General features: G+C 42.9%; 1 protein-coding gene across 2 annotated transcripts; it reads left to right on the top strand.

The window, feature by feature from the left end:
* The first annotated feature begins 208 nt into the window (after window positions 1-208).
* MINAR1 (membrane integral NOTCH2 associated receptor 1) lies at window positions 209-21,226 on the top strand. Of its 2 annotated transcripts, none has more exons than XM_075006655.1 (4): window positions 209-626; window positions 8,378-10,726; window positions 12,592-12,846; window positions 18,553-21,226. In XM_075006655.1, exons 2-4 carry the CDS (start codon window positions 8,432-8,434, stop codon window positions 18,712-18,714), a joined length of 2,712 nt encoding a protein of 903 aa, XP_074862756.1. In that variant the 5' UTR covers window positions 209-626; window positions 8,378-8,431; the 3' UTR covers window positions 18,715-21,226. The 2 variants fall into 2 exon arrangements, with proteins under 2 accessions (XP_074862756.1, XP_074862755.1); XM_075006654.1 differs by having other exon boundaries at window positions 18,114-18,695.
* Window positions 21,227-21,768: the final 542 nt, after the last annotated feature.

The raw sequence follows: 21,768 nt of genomic DNA, 5'->3' as shown, positions 1-21,768 counted from the left end.
ATTCGGAGTCAGTCCGGAGAGCGCTGGGCGACGCGCGCTGCCAGGGCAGCCGAGCCAGGATCCCGCCCCTTTGCACCTCGCACCCAGCCCGCGGCACGATGTGAAGGGCCAGGGAGCCTCCCCCCGGGCGGGCTGACCGGCGCCCACGGCAGGCGCTTGGGGGCCCCTGGAGCTGCCCCTCTGCTTGGGGTCCCCTCCGACTCCGGATTGGGGGAGGGTTTGCGGCCCGGCCCCGCCCCGCCCCGCCCCGCCGCGCCCGGGGAGGCAGAGGAGGCCGGGGAGCGGCTCTCCGGCGGAGGGAAGCGGGCTGCGCCCTTCCCGCCCGCCGGGCTCCGGCTCTGCCGCCCTGGGAAGGCAGCTCCTGATCCGCTGGCGTCTGGCACACAAAGGCAGCGGCCGCAGCTGCCCGCAGTGGAGCGCTGGGCTGGGCGGCCCCGCGGAGCCAGCCCGCTGCCCCCTTTGCGATCTCCTCCTGCACCATGGGACCCTGCGGTGGCTTCCAGCTCAAGCCCTTCCTCCTCCTCCTCCCCCCCGCCGGGGAGCCGCTGCGGCAGCCGACGAGCCTGACATGAAACGGAAAACACCCCCCCCGCGCCCCGAAACAAAAGACAGGTGGCAACTTGGAGGTGAGCGACGCGCCGGCGGCGGGGGCTGCTGGGCAGAGCGGGGCTCAGGTTGGGGTCCGGGGCGCTGGGGGACGAGCTGCCGGGGTGGGTGTAGGTGTGAGTGTGATCTGCAGGGGCTTGAGAGGAAAGGGACTGGGCAGGAAAAGAAGCGGCCCAAAGACTGAGCGCTACCCCCCCTACACATTGCACATCCCTGCTAGGTCCAGGTCAGAGTCCATGCCCAGCTCTCCTTCTGTGGGACATGTTTTCAAGTCGGGGGGAGGGGTTGGGGGTAATCCCCACTGCCTACCTGTCCCCTCCCCTCTCCCCCTGCTTGGGACCAATGGCTCAGGAAGCGCCAAGGCTCAGTAACAAGCCAAGGAGCCCTGGAGCATTTGCCTCGTTTCCCCCCCTTTGCAGCCTTGTAGGGGAAGAAGGAGTCCAAAGGTTGAAACTCATTGGGTCACTTTGGGGACAGAGTCACTCTGAACTAGCTACAAATCAGTCTATTGCCCCACAGAAGGATAACGTTCCAACCACTGTGCCTCTTCCCAGAGAGCTGGGGATTGGAAATAACGGGGGTTAATGGGGCAGTGGGAGGAGGTGAGGGACAATAACTACTTCCCTGACTAGGGGAGCGGAGATCATGGGATGTGCAAAGTCAGCTTTGTAATCTCAGTGCCTTACAAAATGGAAAAGCCAAACCCAGACTGGGGACAGGCAACATGAAATGTTCGGGGGCTCATTTTTAACTTGTTTAGCTATTTCCCAACCTGTCTGTGTTTGCAAGGATGCCTTGGAAGGTGCAAATCACCAGGGAAAAAAAATAACTTGGAGGAGTTCTAAACTGTTAGTGACAGGACAGTTATTCCTTGTGGATACGTTGTCAATGGTAGGTGAATAATAATCCCAAGGAGTGATGCAGTAATAAATCAAGTAATTCATTCCAGTTGTATAATGATAGTGTGACACAGAAGAGTGCAAATTGAGTCTCCCAATGCAGGGGTTCGGTTACATAACTGAACACTGTAAGTGTGAAGCTGAGCGTTATTGTGTCAGGAAGATCCTGCATCAAATGGGAAACATTGTTCAACTGGAGCTGTAACCCAGCTAGCAGAAAATCCTGGCTTTATTTGCACGTTCAAAATTAATTTATGCACTGGTGGGCTTCAGGAGGGGCTGAATTTTGCAGGGGTTGTTGAGTGGCACAACAGCCATAAAATTGCACTCCCTGCTTTTGGTGGGAAGCCAGGATTGTAACTGGAGTAGCGTGTAAGGCTTGTTTCATACTCCAGATCCAAGATAAAGCAACTTATTTCCAAGCCCTCTAAAAAGGCAGAACAAACCCCAACCCATCTTAGATTGGTGGTGAGGATGCTTCCATGTATCTCTGTGCATAAAGCGTGTTTTATATTCTGCAGAATTGCAGTAAGCCAGTAGCTAGAGCTACTGAGTAAGCCCCTACAAGCAATACAGTTTTAGCTTCCCCCAAGCTGTATGGCATTCAGTGCCCCCAGGCTTCTGAGGATTGAATAAAAATCACTCTGCTGAAGCACACTGGTAACAGAGAATTTCATACCTGCCCTGGAGGGTGGGAGCCAGCGTAGCTGCTGTAATCAGAAGATGACAGTCTAGATGAGACCAATATATCAGAGGCCAGTTGTGAGCAGGACTTGGTCTCGTGGCTGGATGGAAGAGAGGAGCAGCTACTGTAACATGGACTGGGCTCCAAAAGGGCTGAAGAGGGAGGCACTAAGGCATTGTTTCCTGGAGTATAAGCTTTCGGGAGTAGACTGAGTCGGAGCCACACAAGCAGCTTGAGATGCTTTGTGCTATGAGGTCCCTGAGAGCTGTGACTGAAGATGGATTTATGAGCACAAGAGCAAAAGAAAACTATACTCCTCCCCAACAGTCTGGGGGAGGTGTGTGTTTTGGCCGGCACCAGTCGGACAAACTGAAGGTTTAGGAGTTCAGACTAACTGGAAGACAGCATAGGGGTGGTGGGGATGAACTAATATTCTTCAGTATCACAGGAGCTAGCTCGATGCATGTGAATATCGCTCTCTAGCTCTATCGAAATCACCTCTGCAGCAATATTATAAGGTGGGCCATTAGTCACTATAAAAAAAAAGGAGAGGCTGTTTTTCTCTCAGGAACTCGAAGGCAGAGGAAAATGATGCCTGTAGCAACTGCCTCTGTTTACCAGCTGCACCTGCTGTGGATAGTGGGAGAGGGGCAGAGCAAATGTCAGGAACACAAATAAGGAAGTAGCTGGAGAAAACGCTGTGGGTTGTCAGTCAGTGACCATAATTCAGGCTCAGTTAAGAAACCCCCTCTCCGATAATTATTCATGAAAGTACAGTGGTGGGACTCTGTGTCAACATGTGATTTTTGTTGGCCACTGCCAAGGACTAACACGATGTCTATGGGCTTTTGCAGACGTAAACAGGGGGCAGATTTGTTTTCACATGTGAGTGCTGGTGTGTGTAGTTCTAGAATCAGCAGTAGTTGTGGTATAACCATCAACTGTACTTCTTGAATTGCCATGGTACTTAAATCAGCAAACCCCAACTCTGAGCACTTATTTGCAGGATGAAGAAAAAGTGACATATATTCTGGCTCCTCCAAGGGGAGGGGCAAAAAAAACCAAACATACAGATTTCACATAGGGAGGAAGTCGGAGGAGAGAAATCGCAGCGGGATAAGACAGCTAGAAAACAGGCAGAACATGCCCACTGTGGATCATGGATGGAACTTTAATACTCCAAGATTTTTCCTCCAACACCTACAATAATGGGTTAAAGTTCTCCCACATTACCATAGGAGAAATGTTCAGTGCCACTCTGTGTAGGGTAAGAAAGGATTGATCTGTGGTAAGCCTGGAGCTCATTTGAACATATTGAGAATCAGCCTCCAACTGTGCCATATGATTCTATGTAACTGTACAGTTGTACTACAGGTTGAACCTCTCTAATCTGGCACTCTCTCAGCGAGCAACATTTGTAATCCGGCATGCTTTTACTTAGCTGGACAGCCACTTGTCAAGGGTGTAACCAAGTTTCTTGTGGTCCCATGAAGCTTGTTCACAGGCATCAGTCCTGGCTCTCCCTGTTCTGCACAGTTATTTAGCTACAATTTACCCCCTAAATGTCTTCTAAGAGGCCAGTGGGCAGTGAAATTGTTGATAATGTTGCTGGACAATATTAACCTCTTGCAGTCTGGCAAATTCTCTCACTTGTGCCAAGGACACAGGACTAGAGAGGCTCAATCTGTATTAGAGCTCAGAAAACTGACTCTTAGGAGAGAAATCTATCCATATTAACTCTGGGAGGGTCAGTCTGACCTAATCAAACCATCTACCCCTCTGACTCACCATACATGTAGACTAACCCAAGAGGCTTCGGTTGAGTCGTGGTCCTTGTACACCAGCCTAAGATATCTTCGCTTGCATATTTAGATCCATTACATTGCCTTTACATTTATACTACCCACCCACTCATAAAACACACACACACATTATACAATTGTCATTCATTCTGTCTCGAGCCAGGATGTGGAACACAACTAAGATAATACGTGGACAAATGCTTGGATATTTGGATTTGACAGCTTAATGGGTGTCATTCCAAAAAACATCTGTCTCAGGTGCTACAGGCAATTACAGGTGGGCTTTGCCTTGATAAAGGCCACACATTCGTTAACAGGCTATTAAGGCATAGAAACACCAAATAAAGATGTGGTTTGTACCCAAATTCTTTGCCTGGTTTTACTATCTCAGACTATGTGAAAAATCAGCTCGGAATAAGATACCTTACTCAGGACCTGAAAAGTTTTTTTTGTTGTCAGAGTCTGCTGGTGCATGGCCATTCTAACAAGGATGGCTGTATTGATATCATTGTTCTGGCACAAGCGAAGAAATTCTGTACTCATTTTAATGCCTCCACTGAAGTCTGTAAATTATGAGGCTCACTACACAAGATAAACAATTTGCCCAAATTAAAACCAGATGAGCCAGCACAATGCAGCTCTGTTATACACCCCCCGCCCCGCCCCACCAGAAGGCCATTCATATGGCTGCAAGGAGAACGTGCCCTGGCTCCTAGAGGGTGTACATTTACAGAAAGCTTCAGACAGATTTTTCAGCCTGACTTTAGATCATAATGCTAATGCCTGAGTATCTCAAGCTAGGATAATCTGTATTGACCCCCTAAAAAAACAGTAGTCACCTAATTAGAAGTGCTGCACGCTGACAACTCCCAATGAACACAGTGGATGTATGAAAAATCAGGCTAAAGTTGGACTGTATTAAGAATATCATACAGGTTGAATCTCTCTTCTCCAGCAACATCCAGGGTCTGCCATGATTTTAGATACCAGTGTGTCCACTTAGCCTGGATGTGGCCAAGCTTTCTGAAGTCCTGTAAAATTTGTTTACAGCCACCAGTCATGGCTCTCGGTGCTCTGTGCTGCTATTTAGCTGTAATTTATCCCTAAATGTCTTCCGAGAGCCCAGTAAGCAGTGGAAGTGTTGGTAATGTGCTAGACAATATTGACCTCCCGTGGTCTGGCAAATTCTCTTGTTCAGCACCAGTCAAGTCCCGAGGGTGCCAAACTAGAAAGGCTCAACCTTTTCAGACAGCAAGTTTTGTCAGTAGATCTCAAAGCACTTTACAAATGAGGCCACTATCATTAGAGGGTAAATTGGTTTGTCCCACCTCACCCAACAGCAGAGCTCGGAGTAGCACAGTGATGGCCTGGATTCCTTTCAGATGCTCTATCCACTACGATACACTGCCTCTGCTCACATGGAGAAGAGTGGGTTTAAGAACCAAGTTTTGGCTTTGGTCAACAGTATAGAGGAAACCAACACCTTGGCACTATTCTAATAATAATTAAAATGCCAGCTTTGTGCTGTTTATTCCACAACAAAATATAGCCAATTTCTACCCTGAATACCTTACCCTAGTTAATACGGGATGTATTTAGAAGGCTAGAGGAGTGAATGGAGAGAGACTTTCAAGGAACTTATTATTGGTGACTCACTATTTGTATGCATTGTGAGGGAAATGAGCCTGTGGCAGAGCCTGCACACAGTGTGAATTGCGGGGAGACGGGGGGTGTATTCTGTGTATTGAAATGTGAAAATGCTTATGTACATGAGGAACTGGGAGAAGCTGTGAAGTTATGGAAGGCAAGGTTTTGCCTGTTCTGGCATTTTGTATGTTGGTTATGAAAATGGAACCTTTCAAGACCCTTAGCAGGGTTAGCAGATTTGCAGTGTGGCTAAATCTGACTTTTATCCCCAGGAGCCCTGATAGGCTCTGGAAGAGGAAACTTTCCATTGGGAATTATGTTTTTCTCTTCCCCTGAATGGTTACACGTGAAGTAAGCTCTCCAAGTGTGTTGTGTTTTTGCTGGAAGTTAAAATTTGGGCCCCGCACTTCCTGGAAGTCTCATTTCTAACTATGACGCATCAGAAGAATACAAAGACATGTCAGTCAGTGGAGAGGTTGTGCCCTGGAGCACACACAAGTGAAAACAAAAGGATGTATCCTTCCGCCTGTAGCCCAAAGAGCATGTCTGCCCCCATTTGGAATTGTACTTGTTGCTTTAACCTAGCTAGCATGCAGTATGGACCTGAGCATGGGTCAGCAACCCACACCTAGTGTCCCTGGCAGGCTTGTGGGATAGCTCAGCCATGGTGAAGCCCACATTGCCACTTCCTCACTGCCAACGTTACTCACAGGAGCTAAATTAAAGTAAGTATGGGTGTGCCTGTCATTTGTGGTGTAGATGGACCCTGACATGTTACTTTCAAAACTGAGCAATGAAAAACGTTGCTTTCTTTCCCCTTGGCTCAGAAAAGCAAACATACAAAAACTAGCAGCCTGGGAGAAGCCCCAGATTTATTGGTCTCTGAAAGTAGGCAAGTATTGCAACTACCCAAATCCAACCATATGGGGCTTGCTGGAAGGTGCTTATTAAAATCAACAAGCCAGTTGGAATGTAGGACTTGATTCATAAAGACAACCTGGTAGACACTTCCTTTGGAAGAGGCTGTGGTGGTATAGGTTACTGGTGCTGACATACATTGGCTTCGGATGCTGATAGCAATCACTAGTGCATACTATCAATTTAAGATGAAAGGCAATGACACATTGGAAGGAAATGTCATGTTCTAGAGGAGCTCTCAAAAGTCCTGACAGTTCTGACTGGGTGGTGACTTTCTTATGGATAATTTAACAGAAAAATAGCACAAACCTGACTTCATAGTGTTGATGGTTTGCCATTTGGTCAGATACATGGCAGTTTATATGGCAGGGACAAACTTTATTAAGGACTGAACCAGACAGGAGAAGAATGGGAAAAAATGATAGCACTTTGGGAAGGATTAATATTTTTTTGCCACTCCTGTAAAGAATACAAAGAAAGTGACCAAACATAGACAATGCCGGACTGGACCATCTAGTTCAGTATGTCAGCACAACATTTTCAGAAGGTGCAAGAAACCAAAGAATAGGCAGATGTAAAATCAGCCACCCCCACAAAGTTCTCATCCTAATCCTTAATAGTTAGAAATTGTGCTTTCAGGTCCTGAAACAAAGTTTTACATCCAAGATATGTTAGTTATCTTATCATAAAACTGGAAGGGACCTCGAGAGGTCACCAAGTCAAGTCCATGGAACGCAGAGCAGGACCTGTCACCATCCCTGATGTATTATTTTTTTTAATCTAACCTTCCCCAGACTCTTGAAAGGCCCCCTTAAGGATTGAACTCTCAACCCTGTGTTACAAGGCCAATATTCTGATTGTCCATATACATGTCCATTTCACACCACTGCTCCCCTTCCATTTGTGAATGGCAAATGGGGCTCCCTTCCCCCTATTTCTCTAGTAGTATGTCACAGTAGAGGACATTCTCTGCCCTTGAAATGGCCCATTCTTCAAATCTAAGCTGATTGGCAGACAGCCATCTCTCATTTCCTGGATGGGTTTCCAGATCTAGTGGGAATATATTTTTAAACTATTTCTCCCCCTTTCTAAAGTTGTTCTGAGTTTTATTCCTGAAGTGAGCTCCTCCTAGACTTTCAGGCCTGGTGACCCATCTTAAACGCACAATCCTTGAACCTCAGGAGAACACCCATTTCTGCAAAGCACCAAAAGAGCTAATTAAAAATACACAATTCAACACCAGGAATTATTTGCTCAAGTAAACTGCTCAGCCAGCTCCTCCCAATGTATCAGATTTTGTTAACTTGAATTTTCCTGAATGTTGCCGTTAACTCAGATGTGGATACATCTTTGCTCCATGTAATGTGGTGGATGGTCTTTGGTTTAAGAGTGTGGTACTGGAATTATAGCCACAGCTGTACCTTTCAGCACCTGCTTACAGATTCATAAGACATTTTCAAAAAGTCTGTTCGTATATATGTTGGGATTTTTTGTCAGCCACTTTCTCATCTCTGTGTAACTTGTGTAGGTACTTATGTTGGTAACTGCTCACACACAAACACACGCATTGATAACAAATGCAATTCTTTGCGTGAAGTTCTGATCACATTGACATCAAGGGAAAACTCCTATTTATTTCAACAGGGACTTGATTTCATCCTTTGTGAACATGTTGTGCTCACCAACATGGGGAGAGATTGCACAGCTTAGCCTCTAAATTTACACAGCTGGTTAATCAAATTCTCTGTGTGGCTAAAAGAATGTCCTGGATTCAATCTACAGGTGACTTACCATCTTCTTTTGTTTGCTGTTGTGTGTAGTGCAGAACTGGAGTACCACTTTCAGGCTAAAAAAGAAAATTTAAGACATCAAGCATGGAGACCCACCACGAAACATCACTCTTCTTGGTGAAGATTCTGGAAGAGCTGGACACCAAGCAAAATACCGTTTCTTATCAGGACCTCTGTAAGTCCCTATGTGCACGGTTTGATTTGTCCCAGCTGGCCAAGCTCAGAAGTGTGCTCTTTTACACAGCCTGCCTGGATCCTAATTTCCCAGCAACACTATTCAAAGACAAAATGAGATGCACTGTAAACAATCAGCAATCAAAGAAAATCATGGTTGCGGCGGATATAGTAACGATATTCAACCTCATACAAATGAATGGGGGAGTGGCCAAGGAAAAGCTCCCTGTTGCGCGACAGAAAATGAGGAAGAAAGAATCGGTTGAGTCCTGCAGGTCTGACACAGAAATATGCAGCGTGGTGGACTGTGTGACCAATTGTGAGCTGAGAGACAGAGAGTTTAATAGGGGCTACTCAGTCAGGTCTTCCAAAAGCAGGAAGGTGGATTGTAAAGATTGTCAACAATTTGTACCTTCTTCAGAACCTAACTTTTTACTTGGGGTTAATAAGGAAATGAAAGGCCGTGCTGCCTCACTTGATAGGCTGCAAGCACTAGCACCCTATTCCATTGTCAACTCTCCACCCTGTGAAATGCAGAGCACGTACTTCCCAATGAACATTGAGAATGAGTCAATTTCTGACCAGGACTCATTGCCTATTGGTGCAGCTATAAAAGAGACTTTTATTTCGAATGATGAGCCATTTGTGTTGCAGTCATGTGTACAGAAAAGGAATATATTCAAAGATGATTTCCATAATCTTATCACAATATCTCCCAATTTAATGCCGCCCAATAAAAATCCAGAAGATGGACTTGGAGAACCTCAGAACAGGAAAGAAACCTCCAAACAAGGATTCTTCAACCACAGTTTTGAAATGCCATACAGCAGCCACTACCTGAACCCAGCTTATTCTCCTATACCAGACAAAAGACGAGTAAAACACGAAAGCTTAGATGATCTCCAAGCTTCTACATACTTTGGCCCAACCACTGTGGTTGGTTCCCAAGATACAAAAAGATGGGCAGGAAAACCGAGTAAACAAACTGCATGGCCAGCAAAAAGCTGGAGCTTAAACACAGAGGAGGTACCTGATTTTGAGAGATCCTTTTTCAATAGGAAACAAGCTGAAGAGCAGCAGCGATATCAGAGCTCAAACAACCAATCACCAAGTTTTTCTGTAGCAGACAGGCACCAAACCTATTTCAATCCCAAGGATCAAACACCAATGATGCAGGCTAACTATGCAGTGAAACAAAACGGACACAAACCCAAGGAAATTCCCTCCATTGTAGACATGGAGGAACACGAGCCCATCAAAAAGTTTAGGGACAAAAGCATTAACTGTACTTCTGTTCAGCTGCTCAGCATTGACAAAACCAGCAGTGTTGGGACACAAACAGAGCAGCAAGGGTTGGAACAGAAAAAATGCAAGGAATTGTGTACTTCAAGCCAAACTAAGTATGGAGAGAGGCATTCTCTAAAGCAATCGGATGATGATTCTGAAATTGTGAGTGATGATATCAGTGACATTTTTCGGTTTCTGGATGACATGAGCATCTGTGGATCGACAGGAGTTATGCAGTCCTCTTGTTACAACAGCACTGGGTCACTTTCTCAGGTGCGTAAATCTGATTGTGAAAGTTCACCTGAACACAATTTAACTAAAATGACCAACGGGAATTCTAGTAAGAAGCTGGAGAAAGTGGTCCGGTCAGATATCAACAATACAGATGATGAACTAAAAACCAGTGTCTGCAAGTTAGTTCTCAGGATTGGTGAAATAGAAAAGAAACTAGAATCTCTGTCAGGCGTCAGGGAAGAAATCTCCCAAGTCCTGGGGAAACTAAACAAATTGGATCAAAAAATTCAGCAGCCAGAGAAGGTCAATGTACAAATAGATCTTAATTCTCTGACGAGTGAGGTTCAGTCAGATGAGAGCACCTCTCCACGGATATTTCAGTGTCACAACGCTTCTCATGGAGGCAAGTTGGAGAGCAACCCTGACTGGTGCTGCTCTGATGCCAGCGGAAGTAACAGCGAAAGTCTTCGGGTAAAAGCCTTGAAAAAAAGTTTATTTACCAGGAGGTCCTCACGGTCACTGACTGAGGAGAACAGTGCCACTGAATCCAAAATAGCAAGTATTTCCAATTCTCCTCGAGACTGGAGAGCTATCACATATACCACCCAGGCTGGCATGACAGAAGAAGAGAAGAAGGACAGAGGTGGAACTGAAAATACAGACTGGCACAGGAAATCTAAAGAGGTAATTTCTATTTAAACGCATGTAATCAACATTAAAGAACGCAACCTAGTTATGATAGTCTCTAGGGCATCTGGCCATTGTTGGAAGACAGGATACGGGGCTATGTGGAACTTTGGTCTGACCCAGTATGGCTGTTTTTACAGTATATGAAGCTTCAGGGCTTGATTATACTCTCCCTTCTATATTACACCAGTCTTTATAGTCATTATAATTGAATGATTTTTTTTATCTATATTTCTTTGGCAACAGCACAAAATGAAATGGTCAAGCTGTTCATGGGGGGAAAAAAACTGCTTTTTTTTAAACAAATGACAGGAGATAATGTCATTCATATCATGATCTGTAGCCTATAAGGACATGGAATTATCAAATTAAATGAAAAAGAGCCTAAGAAGAATTGTCACCATCCAAAATACTCTGACTCAAAGGGGATATAGGAAAGAAAAAGCCCATTTTGGTATCTTATCAAAAATACATGTCTAAAAGGTTAGCAGCAAAAGATGTCTTGCTCTGACTCTCAGAAACAAAAAATAGTTTATATAATCTAAGATACATACTGTCAATATAATTCCTTTTTCCTCTGACTTTCACAGTCATGTATATATCTTGTAACGTGTACTTTGTCTCCATTGCCTAGGCTGCAACATTGCAGCAGTTCTTTTCAGCTACCCAGAAGGACTCAGTTCCTTTCTCCCTGAAATTAACCACTGTCACACTTTTGGAAATTCTATCACCAGCTCAGTGGCCCCTCAGATTGCTGCTCAGTTTCAATCTTGGCTCCTCCCTCAGGCAATTTATATTTTGCAGAGATTAGGGCCCAATAGACAAGGCTGCTTGGTCTTGAAAAAATTCCTCAGAAGTCAGGAGCACATTGCTGTGGCTTGTGAACCTGATTCCCTGTAAGCTGAGCGCTCGGGCAGCTCCCCAGGAGAAATTTTGGTGCCACACAGCTGATTAGCACAGTGTCCACAGGCAACCACAGCCAGCAGCATATATTTTTATGGTAGTACACATCTGCGCATGCCTTGGCGCGCACAACTAAATTTATTCTGCACAAGGATGGAAAAACTTAGAGGGAACAACTTTCTCCCTGTTACTGTTACTTGTGAAGGAGAAGTTATTGGAGTGAATGGGGAGTCAGAGACTTACTAGGAAGAATGGACAACCAGTGATTCAGTGGGCATCTATAAACTGGGGGAGAAGAAGTCAGTCACTTATTACTAAGTTGTAGAAACATGATGTGGAGAGACCCTAAGTACTTTGTAGGATCCAGACCTTCACAGGTTTAACTAAGCCAATGTGAACATCTGGACTTTTTGAAGTTCCTGATCACTAGTTCAAATGTGATCAGAAGAACACCTCTAACCCTGGAGCAGCACTGTGGAAAGTCTGGTGCAAGGGCAACGGTTCTGGTATAGCAAGCATAGCTGTCCTTTCAGTCATTGTCAGTGCAGGGAGCAATGTTCCTTCAGCAAGCATGTGCCTCTGTACAGCCCTCCAATCCAAAAGCTTTCCAAACCAGCTTGGCTTCACGACAGCCAAAGAATCCAGGACAAATATATGTAACTGGTAAGCAGTACAGGGACCAATTTTTTTCCAGTTGTACCTCTAACTTTATACCCACAATAGTGCAAATGCAGGTTTGTGTTTGTCAGAATTCATAGTCATGCCTACTGGTGAGAGCTCAAGGAAGGAAACTGGATTAAGGCCAACTGAAAGTTTGGCTCTGGTTTGCGTTTTTGTTATCCTGGCTTAGGTGGTCCTGAGCTGTAGAGGTGAAAAAAATCTCTCTCGCCTCTCATATTTGAACACCCCGACCCCCAAGTCCTCTTTCTTCTCTGAAATGCTTTTGAACCTCGTTGCAGGCAGACAAGCCGTATGAAATCCCACAGCCACACAGACTCTCTAAACAACCAAAAGATGCTTTTTTGATTGAACAAGTCTATAGTCCTCATCCCTACCCTGCATCACTCAAGTCACATATGAAAAGCAACCCACTCTACACAGACATGAGGTTGACAGAACTGGCTGAAGTTAAACGTGCCCAGCCATCATGGACCATAGAAGAATATACGAGGAACTCAGGAGAGAAAGGCAAGCTTGCAGCTTTGGATCTACAAGTGAGTCTGGTTTGTTTCATTTTAGTGACACGATTGTGAAGAATGTTTACAAAATGATCCTTTAACAGGGTATTTGCAATAGCTCAGGAAATTGAGTCTTCTGCTTTTAGATTGCTGGCCCAAGATCCATCCCAGGTCGGTGGTGAAGAACAACTATTAACATTCAATCGCAGTTCTGTGACCTTGAAATAGTTGGTGGTCTCCGTCCATTTCCTAGCGAACAGTTGTCTATAAAACTACCTCCATCCCGGTTCAAACCTAATTAGAAGTCTCACAAGAAGGGCTAAAGAATGAATGGGCATAGAGAATGAACTCAGCATTTATCCCCCAAATTAAGTCAGTTTTGATGTGCATTAGTAAGATGTGGTGAGGCAGAGAAGCTGGTGCTGCTGCTTCAATTGTACTTGTTCTGTGCATGTTATACGTAGAGAATGATCATCTAGGTTCATCAGTCTAGTCCTCTTCCGAAACATGACATTCAACAATTAAGGAAGACATTTTTAAAATTCTTCTTATATTGAGCATTGTTGTTATGGCTTCTGAATGAGTGGGGAAATAATAGTCTTGTGAAGAACTGCATCCTAAATCTTGCTAGACAACTGTCAGCATGCATTCAGGACTTGCGTACCTGCATCAAGAAGAGCAAGGTGAACTACTAAAGGTCATGGGTTCAAAATCCAAACATCCTCAGACCCTGTGCTGTTTGAAATCCAAATCCTCATGGCAAATGGTCCCTACTTCCATAGCAGGCTGAACCAATATGACAGAACTAAGCATTCTCAAACTTTGGGATAGTCTAAATCTGGATCCATGTTTTGCTTCCGTCCCCAATTAAAAAGGGCTGACATGTAATTAGCAAGAAAATGTTTGACCCCTGATTTCGCAGATAAACGTCTAAAACACCATTCAAATCATGCTAAAGCAGTCACGCTGAGAATGTACCATTTGGTGACAAATACCAGACAGACCCTATCATAAAACCCAAGCTGATTTCCCATGTGAATAGAACACAAGGGATAAGCATTTTTAGACCAAAATATGGATTGTTTTCCCCTATGGAGCACTGCAGGGCTAAGAGTACCACCAGAAGCTTCAAGTATCTCACACAATCTAACACTGAGATCGACAGCTCTAACTCGCCTCTTAGAGTTGAGCTCCAGGGGAGAATTACGGTCATTGGGAACTGGCTGTGTTTCTCGTATCCTTGGCTGCTCGGCCCCTCTGGAATTTAAAGCGGCAGGCGGTCACTAAATGTGCACCACTGGCATAATAGGCTGTGTGCTATCAGAGGCTGATGTACTGGATCTCCCCAGCACCACATCTCCACCCCCAGAAACATCCTTGAAATGAGCCAGGTGAGGGAATGTCAGCTGGTGTAGGACTTTACTCTGCCATCAGAGAGTTACCCCTCTGCAAAGGGAGTTCTCCAACAGCTGTCTCTGGCCATTTTAAGGCTAATTAAGTGATCTTAACAGACCAGAGAAAGCAGACAGTACATTTTGACAGTCATCATGTGTACTTTCTATTTCCATGACGCAATAGCAACAGTGTGCTCCTCCACCTCCAGGGAACTGTCAGATTACTATGTCTGCTCTGCAAAGCCTTTGTAATGAAGCTTACTGACAAACTTGAGGAACCAGATACACTCTGATGTGTGTCTTCTTCCCAGAGGCTGACTTTATTAGAACTGAATGTAAATGCATTATGCGCTAAGGAACATTCTTATGTCTGGCAATGAAATGGAAAAGAGAGCAGATTAACAGTAATGGGCTTTTTTACTTATGCTTCTTCCCGAGGTCAGTAACAGTTCACTATCAAGATTTGGTAGGTCCAAAATTAGTTGCCTTGAAATACCAGCACAGTTTCGTTATTTTGTTTTTTAAATTTAACGTACCTTCAGAGCCTTACAAATTTGTCAGTCCTCTTCCCGATACAAAGTAAAGGCCTCAGCATTCCCTGGGTGAATATTCCCAGCTCAGTGACCCACTCAAAAGACTGTTTTTAAAGCACAATGGGGAACGTATGCTTGATATACATGAGATCCCACTGCTCTGCTAGACTTCTGAGGAGCTAGAGTACAGGAATGGACAAGAGTCTTACTTTCTTAGGCATGCAAACAACAAGTCACTTATTTTTCAATATCCTACATGTTCAGAAGAATGGAATCTGCAAAGCAGACAAGTGCAACACAAACTCACACTACACCAACGCTCTCATTTTAGCCTGAGTGGCATTGCCAGATAGACGCCTATTAACTTCAGTGGCCTTTGGATCAATCCGTCCATTGGCTAATTCAAGTTTTGTACCTACTGTCTGGAAACTTGCTCCTCCCATTTACTTTATGCACTGAGTTACTCTGCTCTCTGGAAAAAGTGTTTTTTGCAGCTGCTATAACAACAATTAGTTGATTTTAATTGTCTAACAGTTCACGTTGTTTAAGGGAGAGCTGTTAAGTTCAATAAGCTTTGGATCAGGCCTACAGTGGAATACAAAACCTGGTACAACTATAGAACAGTGATCTAACTAGAAATTTGAAAACACATTTATCAGCCAACAAAACCTAAAACTTTCCTAAACAGGCTTCTTTTTTTTTCAAAAAATTTGTTTTTTTTTTAATTTAAAATTTTAAATTCCAAATTATGAAATTTCTTTTGTTTTTATCTCCTGTCCTTTCCCCTTTATTCATTTTTGGGCTTCAGTGCTATCGAAGGAACGATGGTAGTGGGGGGGCTCTCATTTTATTTTTCCTTTTGCTATTTTCTAGCTTTCTATCTTTTCAGAACTTCCTCAACTTTGGGAAAAGTTGCAGCATAGCAAAAAAAAGAATGACAGAATAGGTACCCCACCAAGAAACGCTGGCCTTATTCATTTTATTGCACTCAGTAGCAAAAAGGAGAGGAAAGGGAGAAAGAACATTTAGATTTGTTCATTACACCCCACCCCCCACACACAGAGAGTTCTATTTTGAATCCTGCAAAATGGAAACACTTCTAAAATTTTGCTGTTTTTAACAAAATTGTCACTTGTTTTTCAGCCCACTTTAGCTCTCGCCTTTTCCTTTAATTGTATTACATTTAGAAGACACCCTGAGCATGTCTACACTGCAATTAAGAAAACCCGCAGTCAAAGCCCAGAAGTCTGTATTACAGTGAAACAGTGCTGAACCCTGAGCCCTATGAGCCCCAGTCTGCTGGAATGGGCTCACTGCAGGTGTCTAATTGCAATGTAGATGGACCCTGAATGGTTCAATGGCAAAAGTCTATTAGTTGTTAAATGTACTATTAAAATAGCATGAAACCTAATGGAAATCAAACATTAAAACATCAGCAATAAACATTATATTACTAGTAATGGAACATTGAGCTTGCGCCCTCAGGCTGAGAGACTGAGGTACGGAAAAGCACCCATGCATGCTGATGGTGAAATTGTGAATTTGGGAGTGTGATACATGGGAATAAAACATATGCTGCATTCCCATTTCTCTTCCCCTTCTCACCACCAAGCCTGTAGAAATCCTGGATGAACATAGGTACTTTTGTGTACCTACATAATTTGGAAATAGAAGCTGGGGGGCAGCCCCTCTGCCCTGCATGATCACGTGGAAAACTCACGGTACTTGTGTCAAATTTCTCCTGAGAGTTGCAGTATTATATATTCGCATCTTACTGGGGGAGGCTAGATGCATCCGTGAACTGGAGGGCTAATGGCAGCATGAACGCTAGGCCAGAGGTATTGTCGTGATGGGGGAGGGGCCCTGGAAAAAAAAAATCACATGAAAGGGGCTTGCCTCCTATGGAGATGACCTAAGTTCTGCTGGTGGTCTAGTCGGGATTTGCCCTGGTTCTGAAGGTTTGCGTGGTTGACAGCTAACTTTAGACCAGGGGTCAACAACCCACAGCACAGGCGCTAAGAATGGCATGTGAGCCGATTTTCATCGTCACGCGAGGCAGGAGTTCAGCCCTGTCCCTCCTCCCCCATGCAGCCAGGAGCTTGCTCAAAGCTATGTCACTTGTGAATTAACAAAAGATCAGCGTTATAACAACCACTACCTACATGGTAAAGCTCTTCAGCTTTGGTTATTTATTAATGAATCCATTGTAAATTGGACTATTAATGACTTTATCACTGGCACATAGAGGTCAAATTTTGGCACTCAGCCTCAGAAAGGTTGCTGACCCCTTCTCTAGACATTACTGTATGCTGGAGTTTCTGTGGTAACTTTTATCTTGGTCTACTACACCTCATGGGTTTCTGTCTGTAAAGGGGATCATTTGGTTTTAAACGACAAGAGAAAATATGCAATCTTAATATCTATATATAAAGATGGATGCGTCTTTCTAAAATAAACGCATACACAAAAGCTCATCGCCTATGGTTACACTAGCGAGTTTTGTTGACAAAAGCCTGATTTTGTCGACAAAACCAGTGGAACATCCACACCACAAAATGCAAACTCAGCACTTCTACCAGCAATATTCTGCCTCTAAGCCATGAGGCACAAAGCTGCTGTTGACAGATTGTTGACAAAAACGCTGCGTGGATGCTCTGGGAAGCCTGCTCTTGACAGATATCCAGAACAATGGGCAGCCCTGTCTGCTGTGCTTCCAGGTGCCCATTTTGTTGAGAGCGTCTGGGCAGTCTGGCCTCTCTGTTGACAGAGTGGAGTGCTCTTCCGATTGGCTTTTGTGTGTGGCTGCATGCTGTCGACAGAAGTTTTGTCGGGAAATCTCTTCCAACAGTGACTTCTGTCAACAGATTGCTGTAGTGTAACCATAGCCACGGTGTACTTGGACCATTATGTACAATGCACTATTCGTGCCTAGAGAATAAGCACACAAGAACTAGTATGAGGATGAGGAGCCCTCTTGTGTCATGGAGGCCCTAGCAATGAGGTTAGGATTATGAGCCTCTTAAGAAAAGTTTTCCCATCACGTAGGTTATAATAATCTCACACATGGTAATGGACTAATGACACCTCCATTAATCAATGGCGTAAAGAGGTTACGTATGCCCAACAAAGCTTTCAGGAAGCCAGTAATACACAATAGACTTTGAAGCAACAGAGTATTATGACTTGGCAATATGTTACCATCTCTTCCAGGGAGTTCATGAAATTGGAAGAAGGAAAGATTGTGACAATGAGACAACAGCATTAACCTCACTTTCTCTCTACAGCAGACTTGTAACCAACTTTGGAAAGCTTCAGTCCTGCTGGGATCATTTTGACAGAGCCCAGAGAATTAATTTCTTTTCCTTTTGACTTTTAGACTCAAGAATCTCTAAATCCAAATAACTTAGAATACTGGATGGAGGACATTTACACTCCAGGCTATGATTCCTTATTAAAACGCAAAGAAGCAGAGTTCAGAAGAGCAAAGGTCTGCAAGATAGCTGCCTTGATTGCTGCTGCAGCTTGTACAGTTATCCTGGTTATTGTAGTTCCCATTTGTACTATGAAATCATGACTGTGGGCAGCCATGTGATTTCTAACTCTGTATATAAATGCCAGATAGCTCATTCTGTATTTCAAACACCTTGTGGCAAAATTGTAACAATTTGCTGGGGAAGAATGTGCCGAGATATTCTGGTGAACAGCATAAATGATAAATTTCTGAAGAGTATTCTTTTAAATATTCACTTCAGATTTTATGCAGTTTTAAACATGAGGTTTTTCCCTGCTAAAGAATCAATATATTGTTTTACAAGGTTGGAAATGGAGGAGGATTCTGGCAAAAGAGGAAGGCTGTCTCAACCATGTGGCATTTAAAGAAGATATGGATACTTGGCAGTCACACTGTATGGAGAGGAATGTTCTATATACATTTCATTAGTGAGCCAAGGAAAATATTGAAGCACCCTACAATGTGAAACATATGAATGTATTTTATTTGTTTTGTATGTATTCCTTGATCATTTGATTGAAAGCACATTGTGTGATCACGAAAGGAGATAATTCCTATGTTCAGATTCAATGAGAGCTTTTTATTACCTGGTCTTGCCCTGAGACCTGTTTTATTATACTTGAGTACAGAGGTGAAGTGTCGTGCTGCAGACCAAAAAGATTATGTTTTAAAGCAATCAACAGGGGTTTCAGTGGCTTGTATTGGAATAGCATTTGTGAAGACCTGGCAAATGCTCCCTGCCAAAAGGGTATTCTTTACCACCACAGGCAATGAAAATGTCTTGATTTCACTTCTTCCAGCCAAGTGAATTGGCAAATCCAAGTGACACCTATTGCTCTGTTACAGTTCTTGTGAATGTAATCTGAACAGTTATAATTTTGTCACAAGTCTTTGTGCCTTTTAGAATGTAGATTAATAGAATTGTTTAATTTTGATATTTTTAATCCATAACATGAAGTCACAGCATTGTAGGTTATTTTCCAACATGCCTTCTTTACAGTTTTGAGTGCTTACCAAATAGCAGGCTACTGAGCACTTATATTAAGGGCACAGTTTTTCCAGCACTAGTGGTAACTTCCTATAAATGCAATACATTCTACCTAGGGGTTATTTAGCTCCAGTGTTAATAAAGAACTTAAAGAAAAAACATTGTGACTATCATACAGCAAGCAGTCCACACAATCAGCTTGTCCTGACGGACATAGTGATGGGGTGTGCTTTCACCAGAATCTGGGCTACAGGTTAACACAGAACTCAAATTATGCTGTAAGTAGTCTATTTAACCTTATTTACCATGCCTAAAGAAAACAAATACATGTACAATATTTCTTGAGCCAAAACAGGAATAAATCGAAATTTTAAAATATCTTTTCAGGAAATAACATGATCCTCTGCCCTTTCTAATAAAAGAGGAAATGTTTCCTTAATGAATGCTCATAACTAGGGTACTTTGATTTATTAGAAGCAGTTTCCAAACTGGTTATGAAGACGTGCTACCCTTGCTCACCATTGGTGGGTATTTCAGGTGTGCCTCTCACTCACCTTTTACCTTTGGTGTTTCAGAAAAGGGAATGAAAATGTGAGTGGCAGGAGAAATATATACAAACATTTAAAATTTGCGTCTGTTCCTTCCCTCTCATTGGAGAGCTGGTCATGAACAGTTTTATTTATGGAGAAGTGCTATCAGCCACCATTGATCTTTCAGAAAAATAAAAAGCCAATTAACTTCTTAAAAATGCTTGGCTGTCACATCTATTTATATATATATATATATCTTATAAAGATCAGTCCCTGATCTTAATCTTGGATCCTGCATTTTTCAGGAGTGCAGATTCTAATGCAAATTTTCTGGTTTGGGCTCTTTTCTAATACCAAACTTTCTCCTTGCACTAAGATACTGCAGGAATGGAGACAGAGGGTGTGTCTACAATAGCAACTAACTGCGAAGTTAGGGGCTCCTTCAAAGTAGCCTGCAGAGTATCTACACGTGTTTTCCCTTACTTTGAAGTTAACTTCAAAGTAAGGGAGCCCAACTTCCAAGTCCTTACTCCATTCCAGAGAATGGAGTAGTGCCCTACTTCGAAGTTTAACTTTGAAGTAGGGTGTGTGTAGATGCTCAGCTTGAAGTTTGTTACTTTGAAGTAAACAACTTCAAAGTTGTACTTCGAATTAAGCAACTTCCAAGTTATTTTTGCAGTGTAGACACAGCCAGAATTTAAACAGAGATTTTTTTTTTCTTTGGGTGGCACCTAGCTTTTAGAGAGTCATATTATAAAAAGTGATAGTTTAGAAACCACAGCATTTGTAATGGTATTACCAGCACTGTTACAAATCTGGTTAAGACCTACTGTCTTAAAATAGTTAACATGAATGCAACAAGCCCTGTCAGGTTTTACTCAGCTTCCAATTCTGTAAGTACAGCAATTCAGGGCAGGTGGATCCCTACAGTCATACATAGAGAGTATTCATTCAGTGAAATTTTGATCATACTAACCTGCAAGAATATTGTGGTCAATCTTGTGAACCAGTTACCAGAAAATTATATACTGTATACTATATGATAGACTTTTGTATTAAAAAAATTAAAAATATAGGTACATGGTAATCCTTGATGTAATTGAATAAAGTAACTAGATAGTGTTACTCAATTAAAATAAAAGATGAGCATATTGAGGTTTTTCCTATTTATGCCTTACAAATACAGTTGCTATATATATTATGATATGAAACTGCAAGTAAGGTAAAATAAATTACATTCTGGGGGATTAATCCTGCTCCCCTTACTCAGGAAGAAGAGTCCCACTGAAGTCAGATGGATGACTCATGTGAGTAAGGAGAGACAGAGAGAGCAGGATCTATCCCTGAATAAGTTTATAGGGTTTTCTTTTTTAAAATGGGGCATTTGGTTAATGTAACATGTAACAAATGATTTTCTTTTATAAAATTATTGTATGATGTTGCCTTTTGGTTCACTTAAATATAACACAAAATAAATGTGAAAATTATAAGTGTCCTAAGTCTTAATGAAATATATGAATAATATTTTATATCACTGTCACTTTTCCTGCCTCTCCCCACCCCCAGCAGCCTAGCCAGGGACACCAAGATGTTCCAGGTGTTTGAATGTCTCAGTGCTAGATAACTAAACATTCTATATAGTTTTTGTCAGGATTTTTAATGTATTTCTCACTTACAAATTAATAAGATGGCAAAGGATGATGAAAAATTAATTTAAAATAACAGCACCTTTGTTCCAAGACTCCAATAATATTTCATTTTATAGGTTATTTCACAACTAAGCTATGCCATTTCATCAACTATTTAACACGGTCATACTTAATATTTTGGTGTCTACTCCCCATGTACATTTATGCAGACACTGTCTGTGGTGAGTATTAATGTGTACCTGGAGCATATAGGTATTCACATATCAGTACCTGAAGGAAAAACTCTGTATAAGTGCAAAGGGTTTTTTTCCTCTCTTACCAACAGAAGTTGGTTCATTTAAAGATATCATCTC

This window comes from Carettochelys insculpta, chromosome 12, assembly GCF_033958435.1.
Source record: "Carettochelys insculpta isolate YL-2023 chromosome 12, ASM3395843v1, whole genome shotgun sequence".
Classification (NCBI taxonomy): Eukaryota; Metazoa; Chordata; order Testudines; family Carettochelyidae; genus Carettochelys; species Carettochelys insculpta.
Note: the sequence above shows the minus strand (reverse complement) of the source record. Positions and strands in the feature narration are given on the sequence as shown.